This window comes from Sycon ciliatum, chromosome 5 (assembly GCF_964019385.1).
Source record: "Sycon ciliatum chromosome 5, ocSycCili1.1, whole genome shotgun sequence".
Classification (NCBI taxonomy): domain Eukaryota; kingdom Metazoa; phylum Porifera; class Calcarea; order Leucosolenida; family Sycettidae; genus Sycon; species Sycon ciliatum.
The window spans coordinates 14,462,744-14,479,548 of NC_088647.1; the positions used below are offsets into that span (position 1 = coordinate 14,462,744).

The 16,805-nt window shown below is 51.1% G+C and overlaps 1 protein-coding gene across 1 annotated transcript; it reads right to left on the bottom strand.

Moving 5' to 3' along the window:
• Window positions 1–5,069: 5,069 nt before the first annotated feature.
• On the bottom strand, window positions 5,070–9,296 carry LOC135816807 (uncharacterized). The gene has a single exon (XM_065329907.1). It carries the CDS (start codon window positions 9,294–9,296, stop codon window positions 5,070–5,072), a length of 4,227 nt encoding a protein of 1,408 aa, XP_065185979.1.
• Between the last annotated feature and the right edge of the window lie 7,509 nt (window positions 9,297–16,805).

Genomic DNA, 16,805 nt, shown 5'->3' on the forward strand with positions numbered 1-16,805 from the left:
GACGAGCAGCCCTTTCAGCACCGTGTAGGGTGTCTCCGCTGGCGGGGAGAGGAGCAACTCCCGGACCTCGACGGCATACTGCGGCTCGAGGCTGTGCGCGACCACCTGAAGCATCGTAAGCTGCGACGTGATGTGGCGCGTCGCGAAGTACGCCTCCACCTGCGCGAACGAAATCTGGGGGTCCGCAGCCCAATATGGCGGACGCTTGAGGTGGACGGCATCGACACGATTGTCCGCTGCGGCGAGAACATCGGGAGAGTTGGCGGGGGCGCCGCCGAAACTGACCTGTACTCCGGAACCTTCGGCGTTGCTATCAGAGGAAGACATACCGGTACTTACAAGCGTTTCGAGTGCTGTGGCGCAGTTGTATGTTCGGGGTCACCAATTTAGTGCGTGTGGAAGATCACACTGGAGGCAACAGCACGGAAGTCACTGACAACTAAGTTTAGGAAGTAAACAGGTGGAATTTACGAGGAGGTGAAGGAGGAGTCGGGAATGAAGAAATGGAAAATGAAGAGCTAGTTTTATAGGATAGAGAGTGCATTGGAAGAGTATGCTAGGTAATTTATTGTTCCATTAGTTATCTGGCGAATGCTGTTTGGCAGGAGTGTTAGGATGCAAACAGAACTTAGGAGAGGTGAGCGAATATGACCTTTCTACATTAGATATGTATGCGAGAAATGCCTAACATCAAAAGGGTGTTCTAATGTGTATTGGAACAAGTACCTAAGAATAAGTCAAACACTACATCATCAAGGTCAGTGGAAAACACAAAGGTGAGGCACATGAGAGTCAGGTGAAACAGTGATGAAGAGGAAGGAATATGCAGAATGAGAAAGTATGACGTACGTGTGCAAACATGCAGTGCGTGCTACCTAAAAGGTCATGTGTACAGTCCATTTCAAAACTATAGACGCGTGAACTCATACGTACGAGCCGTACGTACTGTAGCGCACTACAGCCGTGAGTTTTGCATGAGTGTTTTCTGGTTTTCAGATGTGTTTTTCAGGTTTTTCTTCGTCGCCACGGGAAATACAAAAGATGCAAAACACGCAAAGTCGCAAATGAAAAGGTGTGAGGATACTGAGGAAAGTCTCAAAAGAAATGAAAGTCTCAAATGAATCTTCTTCTTGCTTGCATTTTCTGAGTACCTGACTGTAATGGCTTCCAAGGCCCGTAAGAATCTCAGTGATGTCGAGAAAGATATGATTAGTCGTGTTCATTGTTTCTTCGAACAAGAGCTGGATTTTGATTGACGCTTGAGTATCCGAAATCCTCGTCGTCGAACTCACCTTGCAACTGGCGGGAGTGAAACCACTGTCACTCGTTGTGTCAGGCGAAGGGAACAGGGAGGCTCAAATCAAATCAAAAAGAGAAAATATAATTATCATCTCTGCTGTATTTCACCCAACAAGATCCAAAACATGCAGAAAAGAAGAGAAAAAAAGGCAGGAGGCGTGATGGGATTCGAATGCCCCACACTTGTACTGGAAATCACAGATCGAAACCATGAGACTACCAGGACCCGTACAAAAATGCACCCGCGATGGTCTGGGCGCAGCACTGTCTCAGCAGGAGCAAAAATCCGAAACAAACTGGTCAAACCCTTAAAACAAACTGGTCAAACCCTTCAAAACAGAAATTACATGTAAAACCGGAAAACCTGGCCTAAAAATAAACTTCAATTGTAGCGAAAACAAAGTATATAGCCAGAATTGTGAAGCGATGCAGAGACGGAATCTGGAGAAAAACTAAATTATTAATATTTAAATAAATCCCATCGATTTTTGCAAAACACTACGCGTCTATAGTTTTGAAATGGACTGTAGTGCTACGCCGTCACGTATAATGTAGGTAGTGACGTCAGAGAGACGCTACACGTTACGTATAATGTAGGTAGTGACGTCAGAGAGACGCTACACGCTACGTATAATGACTTATGTGGTAGAACAAGTTCAGACTGTCTTGCAGGATCACAAACTACTGTTGCGAATGTGGCTGCCAGGTCAGATATAGTCGCCTTAGGTAAGGATTTTACTTTTTCTCGTCCTGCAAGCTTGTTCAGGATTTGCAACTGGGCTCTGGGGTTGCGCTTGTGGGTTTGAAAACCTTCACGTAGTATTCTGTTTTGAGTTTCTTATTCAAGAGGGTTCCCTCGCGCCGTGCTGCCCGGTACTGCTGGAGGAGGGGCCATCGGTTGGGTTCCTTCGTAATTTCCTGTGCAAGTATATTCGAAGCTGAAGAAGCTTTTTCAAGTGTGGCGTAACCCATGGTTGCCGACGAGGCCTGCCAAATCCAGACACCTTGAGCTGAGTGATCGGGGCATTTCTGTCCAGAACATGTCTCAAACACTTGGAAAGGTGCGTCGTCCAGGCTGGTGGGCGACTTCGAAGTTCTGAAACTTTCACTGATTTCCTGGCCACATTGGTCGAAATACATTGAATGGGGTGCAGGCTTCTGAATCAGCCCGTGAGTGTGCGCAGGAATGGGCTCAAGGCCTTGATAGGCACATTGGACAATGATGAGATCGTGATCACTAACACCGTTCATTGAGACTACTTCCGGCTTGACTACAGGGGAGCCGTCGGTAACCAGAGCAAGATCTAGGCAAGTGTGTGCTAAACGAGTGGGTTCAGTGATAACCATGATTTCTGACGTGATGCTCCGCACAGACACGCTGTAGATGGCGATATCCTGGAGTCATTGGCTGGAGGACATCAGTATTGAAGTCGCCTAGGATTAATGCATTCGGAGTTTGAAGGGCTAAATCAAGTTCAGAGCTCAACTGGCGGGCGATACAAGTTGGACACACTAATGTCTGTTGCACGTGGCTTGGTAGCAAGACGGATACGAACAGTTAATATCTCTACAGTGGATCCTGTAGATCGTTGGATTACGGTTCCAGCAAAGTGAGAATGAACATAAATGCAGACACCGCCACCATGTATAGTGCGATCACAGCGGAAAACGTTGAACTTAGGTTATGTGAAGGCGAGCATCGCTAACAGTGGAGTCCAGGGGAGACTCGGTAATGCATAGGACGTGAACTTTATGGTCAGACAATAGTTGTTGAATTTCATGAGTTTTGTATCTGAGGCTTTTTTATTTATGTGTGCTACTACAAGTGGGTCATGGGCAGAGTATTTAAGGATAAATGCAGAGTGGATATTACTTGGGGTTTTACTTCTTACTTGATTGGGAGCTCCCAGAGGATCCTATCCTTGCATACTGCTCTCACCTGGGGCCATCAAGAGTTGCGTGATCTTCTCTTCTGTAATGGGCTTGCCATTCAGTAGGATTTTATCACGGGGAAGGAAACACTTCACACCCTGTGAACGGAGCTGCTCGTACTTCGGCAGGAGACTTTGACGGGCCTCTCGCTGTTGCATAGTTAGATCGTGGTTTACGTAAACTGGGTTCGTACCATGCTTCAAGCCAAAGCGCGCATCCATCAATTTGGCCTTGGTGGTGGCTGTCATCTTGGCGCGGATCAGCCTTGGTCGATCACCTCCTGGTCGTCCGAGGCGGTCTGCTGCAGTGAAGGTTGATGTCTCTATGTCCGGAACAAGTGATGCCAGCACATCCACTACAGTCCATTTCAAAACTATAGACGCGTGAACTCATACGTACGAGCCATACGTACTGTAGCGCACGACAGCCGTGAGTTTTGCATGAGTGTTTTCTGGTTTTCAGATGTGTTTTTCAGGTTTTTCTTCGTCACCACGGGAAATACAAAAGATGCAAAACACGCAAAGTCGCAAATGAAAAGGTATGAGGATACTGAGGAAAGTCTCAAAAGAAATGAAAGTCTCAAATGAATCTTCTTCTTGCTTGCATTTTCTGAGTGCCTGACTGTAATGGCTTCCAAGGCGCGTAAGAATCTCAGTGATGTCGAGAAAGATATGATTAGTCGTGTTCATTGTTTCTTCGAACAAGAGCTGGATTTTGATTGATGCTTGAGTATCCGAAATCCTCGTCGTCGAACTCACCTTGCAACTGGCGGGAGTGAAACCACTGTCACTCGTTGTGTCAGGCGAAGGGAACAGGGAGGCTCAAATCAAATCGAAAAGAGAAAATATAATTATCATCTCTGCTGTATTTCACCCAACAAGATCCAAAACATGCAGAAAAGAAGAGAAAAAAAGGCAGGAGGCGTGATGGGATTCGAATGCCCCACACTTGTACTGGAAATCACGGATCGAAACCATGAGACTACCAGGACCCGTACAAAAATGCACCCGCGATGGTCTGGGCGCAGCACTGTCTCAGCAGGAGCAAAAACCCGAAACAAACTGGTCAAACCCTTAAAACAAACTGGTCAAACCCTTCAAAACAGAAATTACATGTAAAACCGGAAAACCTGGCCTAAAAATAAACTTCAATTGTAGCGAAAGCAAAGTATATAGCCAGAATTGTGAAGCGATTGTACTATAACCGTGTCACTAGGACTACTGCAGACCCACAACCGAACTCATAGTTACGTTTCACACTGATTTAATTCCATGAGGTTATTGTTGGGACTAAGAAAAAGAACTAACTAAAAAACAATGTTGGGAGAGCAAGAACCCTCTCGCACCATACCGGACGCATGCGCATGGTGCATCGAACCGGAACTAAAGACTAAAGTACAGAGCACGCGAAGGTGCAGTACATGTATGCGCCTGCAAGCAGCAGTGTCAGGAATGCAGTGAATCGCACACACCGCATGGCAGCCACCGTTAGCACGTCATGCAGTCTATACAACGCAGTGGCTCATGATCATGAAGAGAGAGCGGACACCAACCGCAAGAAGCCTATGGATTAGAAGATAAGAAGCACACCGCACATCCAGTGGAACAAGGAGTCACGCACGACTCATCCCTGAACGACAACGCCATGCAAGTACTCATGTATACAGGAAAGAACACAAACAGTGCACACAGCAAAGAACAGAAGCAGCTAGTACACGTACTTGTACTAGGAGACATTCACACAACACCATGAATACTAGCTAGTGTCAGTCAGGATGGTGGAGGGGGTCACCATTACACTTCATCCCTCCGCCTGGTGACATTTCCTGCCAAGCAGCATCAATCCTGGAAGCGAGCTGGTCGCTGGATGCCTTGTCGGTTTCGAAGATCCATGCGGACATGCTGGCCGTCGGCAGCAGGCTCCTGCGGATCAGGGAGCCATCCAAGCCAGCCATCTGCTTTGAAGCTGTCACCCTCCTGGCCGTCATCTCCATCAGGGAAGTTTTCCGTTGGCAATTCCAGACCTGGCCGTGGAGCATCCGGCTTGATGAGTTCCACGTTCACCACCTTCTCTCGAGGGGATCTACCATCAGACCTCCGCCAGATCACAACAGTTGATGGAGAAATGACTTTCTTCACAGTCCAGCCGGATTCAAAAGGCGGTAATCGCTTCTGACGACGACTAGGCATCCGCAGCATGACTGCATCTCCAGCCTGGTAAGCGCAGGGCAGCACCTCGTCATGGCAGTCGCCTTCCGACATGGCGTCTTCCAGAAGGTCTCGGATCCTAGCAGATCGTGCTGCGTGTTCTGCTTGCCACGTGTCAAAGTCGTACCTAGGGCGTCCATCGTCAATCAACACATGTGGGTCCCACCCAACCATGGCCATCATTGGGGACATGCCATTCACTGAATGCGGTTGAGAGCGGTAGAAGTGGACCAGCATCTGAAGATCGTCCATCCAGTCCGATGATTCGTCGAGGACCTTCCTGATGAGAGTCAGCAATGTCCGATTGTACCTCTCGGCGGCTCCCTGGGATTGCGGATGGCGAACGGCACCTGTCTTCACCCTCACGCCGAACACTTGAAAGACAGACTGGACAATGGCATTGCTGAACTCAGTCCCATTGTCCACACGGATGACGTCTGGTGGTCCCCACCTACAGCACAAGCTCACGAAGGCCGAGGCAACACTGGGCCCGTCGTGCCGTTTCATTGGCACTATTTCCACCCACTTTGTCAGCACATCCACGCACACGAGCACGCAGTGGTGTGTCCCGCCACGGTTCAGCCCAAGCTCCAGGGTGTCCATTTGCACTGTTCCCCATGGTCGACCTGGGATCTCTGCTCTGGCGCTGGGGGCTGCTGGGCCTTTTGCTGGACTAGCGGCTTGGCAGTTCTGGCACCCCTTGACGTGGTCTTGGCAGGCAGACGCCATCTCAGGAAAGTAGCAGTGCTTGCGGAGCAACTCATACATTGGCTGCCAGGAAGCATGACCAGAGTTGACATGAGCAGCAGTCACGACATCAGGCACTAACAACTCGGGAACGACTGGCACATTGACTTCCCCTTCCACAGGCAGCTTCAGGCTCCGGACTAGGCGGCCTTCCTCCACATGAAGCTGACCGGCGCAACTGCGGAAGCGCCGACTTGCTACTGGCTGGCCAACTTGAATCTGCTGAATCACTCCTTGGATGACCTCGTCCGATGCCTGGGCTTTGCCCAACTCATCGCTAGAGAAAGGGCTAACAGCCACAGCCCTCGGCAGACTGGCCACAACATCAGAGCTCTTCTTCGGCCAGTTGAACGGCACGCGCGTCAGCTTGTCTGCAAGGTTTTCAGTCGTTGGCACCCACTCCACAGTCACCTGCATCTCCGTCATGCTAAGAAGATCATTGACTATCTGCAGCCGACGCTGCACCAGAACCTCATGCAGACCACCAACCCGGACGCGACGTGACCCACCAACAACCGGAGCCAGCCATCCCGCAGTAGTCTTCGAGTCAGTCTTCAGAACCACATGCGTCGCGTTCCACCTCGTGGCTAGCGTGAGGGCCTTAATGGCAGAGTCAAGCTCAGCAACATTTACATGGAGCTTGTCCCCTGCAGGCCGAAGCCATGACGCATCTTCCACAACGGTCCCGTCGAGCTCAAGAACGACACCAATAGCTAGGCCAGATGCATCGCACCACGCAGTCCAGGTGGAGTCAGCCTGCGCGTGCACGTCCCACTGACCATGCACCGGATCGTCGGAGGAGAGCCTCGCGAACAGCTCTTGGCAGCATTCAACAAGGGTTTCCGGCAGTGGATCGTCCCATCCATTGCCACCTGCAGCAGTCGCCAGCCGCTTCAGGTAACTGCAAGCAGGCCTGAGCCACGAACAGACCGGGTAGTGGCCAATAAGGTGTCCACACCACGAGAAGACCTTGCGTCTTGTCATCTTAGGTGGTGGCTCTAGATCGATCTCTCTCCTGGACCAGCCCATGGCGCCATCGGCATTAGCCTTCATTTGCATACCAAGAACACGGGACTCCTCCATGGGTTCGGCAGGCTTCGTTGGGAGTCCATAGGCTGCAAGCTCGTCGACAACACACTGAGTCACTTCTGCTGGAGCTCGGATATCATCAACATAGTTGTCGACTTCTGGGCGATGGCGAGTGATCCACTGGATGACGAGGTGCATAAACTTCGGCGCAATCGCCAACCCGAAGCCCATTCTGGTCATCACGTACACCTTGTTGTTCCAGAGAACGGCCTGGTAGCGCACTAGCTCAGCACTGACATGCACCTGGAGATATGCTTTCTTCACGTCTAGCATCTCCCACTGACCATCACTGCTGCGTCTCCACTGCCTGATCTTCTCGGCGCACACGGGGGCTTCATAGCCAGGCTCAGACTCAATGAGCTCATTAAGCTTACGATAATCCAGGCATGGTCTGATCGGGGTGGATGCTTTATGCTCTTGGGTGCGAGCAATCAACGGAAGCACACCAGCCACTGCTCCATGTGTGGCTTCATCGTGCGGCACAAGCCAACCATTAGCGATCCAAGCGTCGACTTCCTTGCAGAACAACTTCTCCTGCTCTGGGCTCAGTTTCTCCCTGGAGTACTGGCCGATGCCAGAGCCCACTGGAACCTCAGGGGCTGCACCACTTTTCCACTTCCAGCGGAGAATCCAACGCTTGGTTTCATGACACCATTGGACCTCTCCATCACGTGCCGACAACGTGACACCTTGTCCATGACGGCTCACTTGCACGTGGCGGGAAGGGTGACCGTCCTGAGGAAGTGCAGCAGACACAGGACTTGACACTGGCCCAAACCTCACACTCTCCAGCCGGCCATCATTGGCATACTCCAGATGTAGGCCACCACAGCTGCTCGCTACATCACAACCGATCAACAAATCGGCGTGTACGACACTCAGATCGTTGACGACTAACAGCTCCACACTGGCTTCTGGCATCTGCACTGGGATAGGGCCATCCAATCGTCCGATGTTGACGGCTACTTTCCCAAGAACAGCAATAGACTGGCCATCCAGCGCCACGAGTCTGCTTTCACACTCTGACCACGCAAGGCCACAGGACAGGGCTTGGTCCTTAGTCAGCAGTGATCGGACAGCACCAGTGTCAATGACTGCTGTCATACGTGACACATCATCCTTGTTGCCCGTTGTCCACATGTCTACCTTGATCCTAGGCAGCTGCCCTGGCGAAGGCACAGACACAGAGGCCAAGGCTGGACTAGGCTCCTCTCCAGCTGCTGCTGCAGCACTCCCGCCTTGCCGGCTCGCCAGCCAAGCTTTCCGGTCCGGACAGTCTGGCTTCCTGTGACCAGGCTTGTCACAGAAGTAGCACGTACTGCCACGGCCTCCACCATCCTTGGAGCTGGACCCACTCTGCTGCCCCTGCTTCCTCCTTGGGCAATCTCGCTTCATGTGGCCGACCTCATTGCAGAGGTAGCACAAGAAAGACTTCCTGCTGGTCTTGTCGCCACGTGCTCCACCAGCCAAACTACCAGTTCCAGCACCTGTACCTACTGCAGCTGTCACAGAATCGCCATCACTAAGCTGAACAGCACGGACTAATTCTAAGCAGGCGCTCACAGTCTGGTCCTTTCCCACAAGTGACAACCTAACCTGCTTTGCCCACGCATGTGGAAGCCCGTCAAGAAACTGCTCAACAACGGAGTGATTTTTGTCATCCCCAGGCGACGCATCGCCGGCTAAACTGGCGAGGCGCTGCAAATCGGCAACATAGGCATCTGTTGACTCCTCTTGTCTCATGCGTCGGGCCTTGAACCGCCGGTAGGCTTCCGACTTCGTCATACAAAACGCCTCTTCCATTTTCTTCTGGACGGCGTCAGGCTTCTTCTTGTCATCCGACTTCATTCGGCTGAACACCAGGAACGCATCCTGCTCCAGAAACAAGGGTAACTGGGCCATTTTCTTCTCGTCCGAGTCCCACTTGTTGATTGTCGCCAGCACGTCAAATTTCGCCCAGAACGTCTGGAAATCATCGACCTTTCCCCGGTAGGGTCGCAGGTATCCTTCAGCTTTCGACATCGTACTTAGATCGGAAAATTCAGTTTCCCCACGAGTCCACACGCGACAGTACAATCAACCACGACGCCAACCAGCAACCCAGCTGGTATCCCTGACGTCCTCCCGGGTTTCGGCACCACAAGCTGTACTATAACCGTGTCACTAGGACTACTGCAGACCCACAACCGAACTCATAGTTACGTTTCACACTGATTTAATTCCATGAGGTTATTGTTGGAACTAAGAAAAAGAACTAACTAAAAAACAATGTTGGGAGAGCAAGAACCCTCTCGCACCATACCGGACGCATGCGCATGGTGCATCGAACCGGAACTAAAGACTAAAGTACAGAGCACGCGAAGGTGCAGTACATGTATGCGCCTGCAAGCAGCAGTGTCAGGAATGCAGTGAATCGCACACACCACACGGCAGCCCCTGTTAGCACGTCATGCAGTCTATACAACGCAGTGGCTCATGATCATGAAGAGAGAGCGGACACCAACCGCAAGAAGCCTATGGATTAGAAGATAAGAAGCACACCGCACATCCAGTGGAACAAGGAGTCACGCACGACTCATCCCTGAACGACAACGCCATGCAGGTACTCATGTATACAGGAAAGAACACAAACAGTGCACACAGCAAAGAACAGAAGCAGCTAGTACACGTACTTGTACTAGGAGACATTCACACAACACCATGAATACTAGCTAGTGTCAGTCAGGATGGTGGAGGGGGTCACCATTACACTTCACGATGCAGAGACGAAATCTGGAGAAAAAAACTAAAAATATTTAAATGAATCCCATAGAATTTTTGCAAAACACTACGCGTCTATAGTTTTGAAATGGACTGTAGCGTCTCCTCAGTGTGCTCCTCTATGCTTGAAATACCGGTAATGACATTATCCCGTATCTGCAGTTGCATGCACTCTTCCTCAACCACTTGGCGTACGGTGGACACGATGTCATGGGACACGTGGCTAGACATCGCAGAATGAGTGCGGGTACTCATCTGTTAGGGGTTGTACGGTGCTGGCCAGTTCCGTCTTTTCGCGCTCCAACTTGTTCACTCTGGCCTTGAGATCCTTCACCTCTTTGCTCAAATTGTCAACATTGCACATCAATACTGCTAGTCTCTCGTCCAAAAGTTCCGACATACACACCTTAAAATCAGCTGGTATATCTGGGGCCACAGCTGCCTTGGCAGAAGAGGTGGAACCTATAGCACTGGTTGGACCAACAGACCTAGGGATACCGGAGATGCCAGCAGCAGACTTTCCACTCGCCTCAAATCATCGGGAGGACTTTCGACTTTCCGCCTACCAGAGTCACCGGCTTTCGGGGTCCGTACAGACTGGCTATACGTACCTCTCCCAGACATGGCTTTTCTTGCGAGAACCAGCTCGAATACAAAAACAAAAGCCTTGGATGGTGGAGCTCCAAAAACTCAAATTCTTGTTGTGGTGGCTGCTCTTGCTGCGGCTGGTGCTGTTGGCTGCATTCGCATTTGTTGAGGTGTGGTTCACACGGCCTACATTAGAGTGGCCTTGGCCAGAAATGGCTGACGTCACTCTCAGCTTGGAGGTGGCATCAACTGCTATCCTGGCGGACACTTGCCCGTTTCCGGCTGTGTGCAGGCTGCACTGGTGGGCTTTGACAGGCGTCCGCACGCTTTCCGACCTACGGTGTACAAATTCAGTGAGGCTGTCCACCGTGCAGTCGTGGCTCATTTACTCACTGTTTCTTTTTAGGGTTTTTTACGAGAAACCATGAACCTCGAGAACAGAATACTGCATGATAGAGGTGGTTGCAGACGCAACTGTGGTGGTGAAACTGGAGCATCTCCGCCGACCTGAGGTCTCGGCTTCAGCGACACTTCAGTGCACCAAAAACTGGGGAGGAGTAGGCACAGGGGGAGGGGAGGGGGGAGTACATTTATATAGAGGAAGGAAAAACGGAAAGATGATACATGTGAAAGAGTAAAAAATAAAAAATAAAAATAAAAAGGGGGGAGCCAGGGTGCAAGCGGAGAGGGTGTTGAACAGTTCAGGGAGTGTTCAGAGGGCATCTGTGGCTGAGCGCCAGTCTCGGCTGCGGAGAGACTTGTAGGCGCCTTCCTTGAATGCCTGCATTCCCTTCTGCGTGGGAAAGTTGCGTAGCAGGGCAGATGGGAGACGATTCCAGTCTTGGATCGTGGCATGGGGGAATGATCGGAGAGCACTATTACGGGCTCCGGTGGGTAGTGTTGGTGCTAGTTGGTGCTGGTTCTCTTGCTGGTGGCGAGTGGAGCGCCTGTGCTGGTTAGCAACTGCCCTCGGTGGTGTCATGGTGGTCAGGATTGGGGGACCGTCGATCCAATGCAGCTTGTACAGGCATGTGAGTGCTGCGACTTGACGCCGAACAGTGAGGCTTGGGAGGTATGACCCTGGGCCGATGACCTTTAGGGCTCGGTGCTGTACCCGGTCCAGCTGGTTCAGGGTAGACTGGGACGCATCCAACCATGAAAGCGGGCAGTACTTTTAAGTACTGGGCGGACGAAGCCGCGATACACGGCATACTTGGCCTTGTTGTCGAGAATTGGCAGGGCCTTCCTCATGAAGCCAAGACGTTGGTGACCACGGACTGCAACCTGTCGAATGTGGGAGCGAAAGGAGAGGCTCCGATCGAAGAGCACTCCGAGCAACTTCAGCTCCTCCACTTCTTCTATGGCCACCCCATTGAAAGTGACTGGAGGAATCGGCCAGGGTTGACGGTGATGCGAAATCGTCAAGACTTGCGACTTTGTCGGCTCGAATGCGATCTTCCAGCTCTGGCCCCATTCAGCTAAGGCATCCACAGCAGTCTGGAGCTGCGCTAGGCCAACTGGGAGAGCGGTCAGGGACGGGATGCACTGATAAAGCGTAGTGTCATCTGCATATATGGCGAGCTGGGTTGTGGCTGGGAGGTGGTCCTCCATGTCATTGACATATAGGAGGAACAGAGTGGGGCCCAGTATGCTCCCTTGCGGCACACCTGAGCTGATTCGGAATTTAGGTGAGGTTTATACACTCACAACGGCCTGGATTCGTCTATCCGCCAGGTAGCTGTGGAGCCACTTGAGGAGGTTCCCGGATACTCTGTAAGCCTTTGCCTTGTGAAGGACACCTGCGTGGGAGACTTTATCGAAGGCCCCCGCAATGTCAACGGCAACAATGCGTACAGCACCGCCAGCAGCTGCTATCTTGCTCCATTGGTGGTGTAGTCCTGTTAGGAGATCAGCAGGTCCTAACCCTCGACGAAAACCGAACTGGTGGTTTGAGAGTATATTATTTCGTTCGAGAAAGTTGGTGAGAGCGCGGTTAACAAATGCTTCCATTGTCTTGGAGATGAGCGACAGGAGGGAAATGGGCCGATAGTTCGATGGGGCTGACTTTGACCGTTTCTTATGGACTGGGACGACACTTGCCACTTTCCAAGACTGTGGTTGTGTCCCCGACGTCATGCACTGGCGGAAGAGCAAGCATAGTGGCACTGCAAGGCGCTCAGCGTTGGCTTTGAGGACTCTGCCCGGAACTGCATCAGGGCCTGACACTTTCGAAGGATCAAGGGCCCTCAGCAATTTACGGACCTCAGCAGGGCGGAAGCGAATACTTTAATAGGAGACGGCTTTGGGAGCGAGGCTGGACAAAGGGGAATTCAAATTCCTCATTGAAGTCCTGTGGGCCGAGGCTGCACTTATCGGCGAAGTACTGACCAAGGCACTTGGCCTTCTCCTGACTGGTTGTGTACTCAGTTCCGTCAGCAGATCGGAGTGTTGGTATATCAGCGCTGCGGCCCTTGCCACCCGCACGCTTGATAGTTGACCACCATTCCTTGCCCCGAAGGCTACCAGTAGTGAGTTTCTGCCGGAGCATGGTAGTATGCCGTTCTCTGTTTCGCTGGATGGTACTGCGTGCAGAGGCTGCAGCTGTGCGGTAGTGTTCTTTCTTCTCAGCACTGTCGGGATTGGAACGCATCTGGTGCCACATCTGTCGCTTGGTGGTGACTGCAGCTGTACACTCCGGTATCCACCAACGTTCGTCGGAGGGGCGCGATGAGAGAACTCTGTTGGGTATGAATTGTGCCATTCCTTCGAGGATCCTCTTGGTGATGTTGTCGCAGCTGAGATCCGGTTCAGGTCCGAGCATGCTCTCCCAGCCTGTTCTGTAGAAGTGGGCAAGCCACTCCCAGTCTGCGCGGTGGTATCGCCCGACTCTACGCGATGTCTTGGGCTCACGGGTGAGCTTCACAGGAAAGTCAACTTGGAGGACAACATGATCAGAGAGTCCAATAGGCGGGTGCGCCTTAACAGTTGCTGGTGAAGGGAAATCAGACATCACCAGGTCCAGGGTGTTATCACCTCGGGTGGGTACGTCGACATGTTGACTCAGGCCATGGTAGCAGCAGATATCCTCTGCATACTCTCCAGCTCGGGTGGTCTTGTTTGCTGCAGAGCCAGGCAGCGTTATGCACATTGAAGTCGCCGGTCACAATGACATTTGATCCGTAGGTACGGGATGCCTCCAGCGAGTTGTCCAAGTATTCCAATAGCTGGAGATCTGTCTCCGAACAGGACCCGGGCCGATAGGCTGCACAGATAACAACTTTCTGTCCACTCTGCGTCGTGACACTCAGCCAGATGATCTCGTGATCATGGCACTGGATGTGATCAAGATGTTCATATCCTAGGCCAGCCTTCACCCAGACTGCTACTCCACCACCGTGTGCAGAGCGATCCTTGCGGATGGGGGTGTGGTAGCCAGGCATGGCTGCTTCAGATTCGCTGCACTTATCTGGGGTAAATTTCGTCTCTGTAACTACTGCTATATCTGGCTTCAGGGACTGGAGGGTGTGGCGGAATTATGCAAGCTTGGACGATACTGTAAGACATGTATATATAACGAGGAAGCAAATCTAACGTTTTAACGGATGACATTTCTTCGTTATAATAAGATCCGTTGAGGCCGTACTGCTTCATATATGCTGTGTGTGGATATGGCAGAATACTGCAAGATCGTTAACATATCTTCTCGTTAACTTATGAATTTTGGACAATCGTTAAATTTGCGACTCGTTATAATAACATGTCTTACAGTAGGCCAAAGGCATTCGTCACCGAGAGTCTGAACATCGTTGGTTGGCTACTGCAAGGGTGTCGGAACCGCACCGGCCGGGGCGGCCATGGCCGCCCCACTTTTTCGGCCGTTTTTTAATTTTTTTTTTTTTTTAATTTTTTTTTTTTTTTAGCACACTGCAACAAAGCGCGATGATCTCAGCGCAAACGTGGCAAATCCTTGTCCCCGATCGTGGTTTGTTGCAGAATCAAAAGTCCATGTACACTGAAATGGCACCAAATGCCTGGGAATGCTTGCAATTGGCTTCAATTTTTGAATTTTTTCCCGGGGGAGGGTAATGTTTGTCCCCGATCGTAGCACCTTCTTGGTTTTTTGCAGAATCAAAAAGTCTTTCATTGTAGTTACCTACACTGAAATGGCACCAAATGCCCGGAAATGCTTGCAATTGGCTTTAATTTTTGAAATTTTTTCCCGGGGAGGACCCCCGGACCCCCCTTCCATGGCCACCCCACTTCCAAAGTCGTTCCGACGCGCCTGCTACTGGGCATTGTGCATGCTAGACGATCCCTTGATGGCACCAGACGATTCATCAGCTGGGTGTTTCTCAGTACGGATGTTTGGTAGGCCACTTAGCAGATCCATTACCTCATCATCACCCGAAGGTGATCGGGATGGTGGAGAGGTAGAATCATACTTGTCGAAATTCCATAGACGTGAGTACAGAGCCTCAGAGGTCTAGGCGAGAACTCTCTCGAATTTACTAGTACTGCACTCTTAGCATCCACAACAAGGTGTGCCGAGGAGGACCTTTCGTTTTTGAAAATTTTGCATTCGTAGATCTTGACGTTCACTTTGGCTTCACTTGCTCTGATGGTCACAAACTCAGCAATCTGCTCAGGTACTGCACTGCAGGGAAGATTGCCAACAAACATAACACACTTCCTTCCGGCAGGCTTTCGTTCACAAACAAGTTCCCATACTCCACTGTCTTTGTTGTCCTCTTCGAAACTAGAAAGTAAATCACTCCGCCGCAACTAATTTCCAACTGTCGTCCTTGATGACTTCAGGATAGGTTGTCTCTTCTCGCAGTTTGATTGCACAGGCTCAGGATCGACCAAGCCGGGGTCGTCCGTAGATCTACGGGTACGGGTTTCGTGCTATCAAGAGTACATAACCCCCCAGAGTGTGCAACGCCTGATCCAGCTCTGCATAGGGTCTTGGTCGAGCGGAATCGGATCTTTGCGTCATAATACCGTACACATCTGAGGGGAACCCGGGGAGTCGCGGGTACTCTTGGATCAAAACAATGGTGCCCTGCCTCGAGACCGGCCTTGCGCTGGTGTGAAGTGTACGCATGACATCAGAAGATCCGATTCCGCTCGACCAAGACCCTACACAGAGCTGGATCGGCGTTGCACACTCTGGGGGGTTATGTACTCTTGGTGCTATGCAGAGCCAGAGGCCACTAACAGTGAAAATTATCCTTGATTTATATACTAGTGAAGCGACTTGTGCAGGCAAATATAAATATACTGTTTATAATGAGCGTGAAATTGTGTCGGAATTTCTGAAACAGAATCTATTAAAAGAAAAAAAGTAAATTATCGTGTCCGTTCCCGAAGGGAACTCACGGCGGCCGCTAACACCTGGTAAACCCTAGCGGCAGATGCAGCGCCTAACAGTGGGGGTGAGTGGATAGACAGGCATGTGTGCGAGAGAGTTAGCTTTTTCGAGCTCCGTAGCTTTCGCAGGTTGTGTAGCCAGCCGGCAGCAGGCCGGTCTGGAGGGGGGCAGTTACTGGTAGGTAGTTAATTAGGTAGTACTAGTAGTAGTTAGAGACTAGCAACAGGCCTTTTCGGCAGGGTTGAAATCACTCGCACGGTACTTTTTGAATTTTTCGAAAAGTTGAGTATTTTTGTCTCCCGAAGGTCCTTGTCTGCCCAGGCGGCATACAGCCATGCCGGACGGCGAACAAGATTCAGTCATGCCTTCAGGGGACACAGGTGGTCAGGGCAACAGTACCCGAAGTAATGAGCTCCTCTCCGCCATGGACGACAAACTCCAGTTTCTTGTGGACGCGCTGCGTGCTGAGGTTGAGGAGAGCAAAGGCAGGGAGGCCCGCTTGCTCTCTCGGATAAGCGACCTTACTGACAGCATTTGCCATCTGAAAGACGAACTGCTTGGTGTCCGCAAACTGGCCCAGACTACTCAAGACGTCAGGCATCCGATTGGGATCAACAAGGCCAAGGAAAACTCGAAAAAATCAAAAAAATTAAAAAACATGAAAAAAATCAAAATGCTACATCTGCTGATGCCGAGCAAGTTGTCGACATGGAGCCTGACACCCCGAACCCTCCCGCTGATGCAGAGACAAGCAGCAATTTGAGTACTCCTGAATGCGACAGTGACGGTTTCCGGGAGGTCGTGTCTAAACG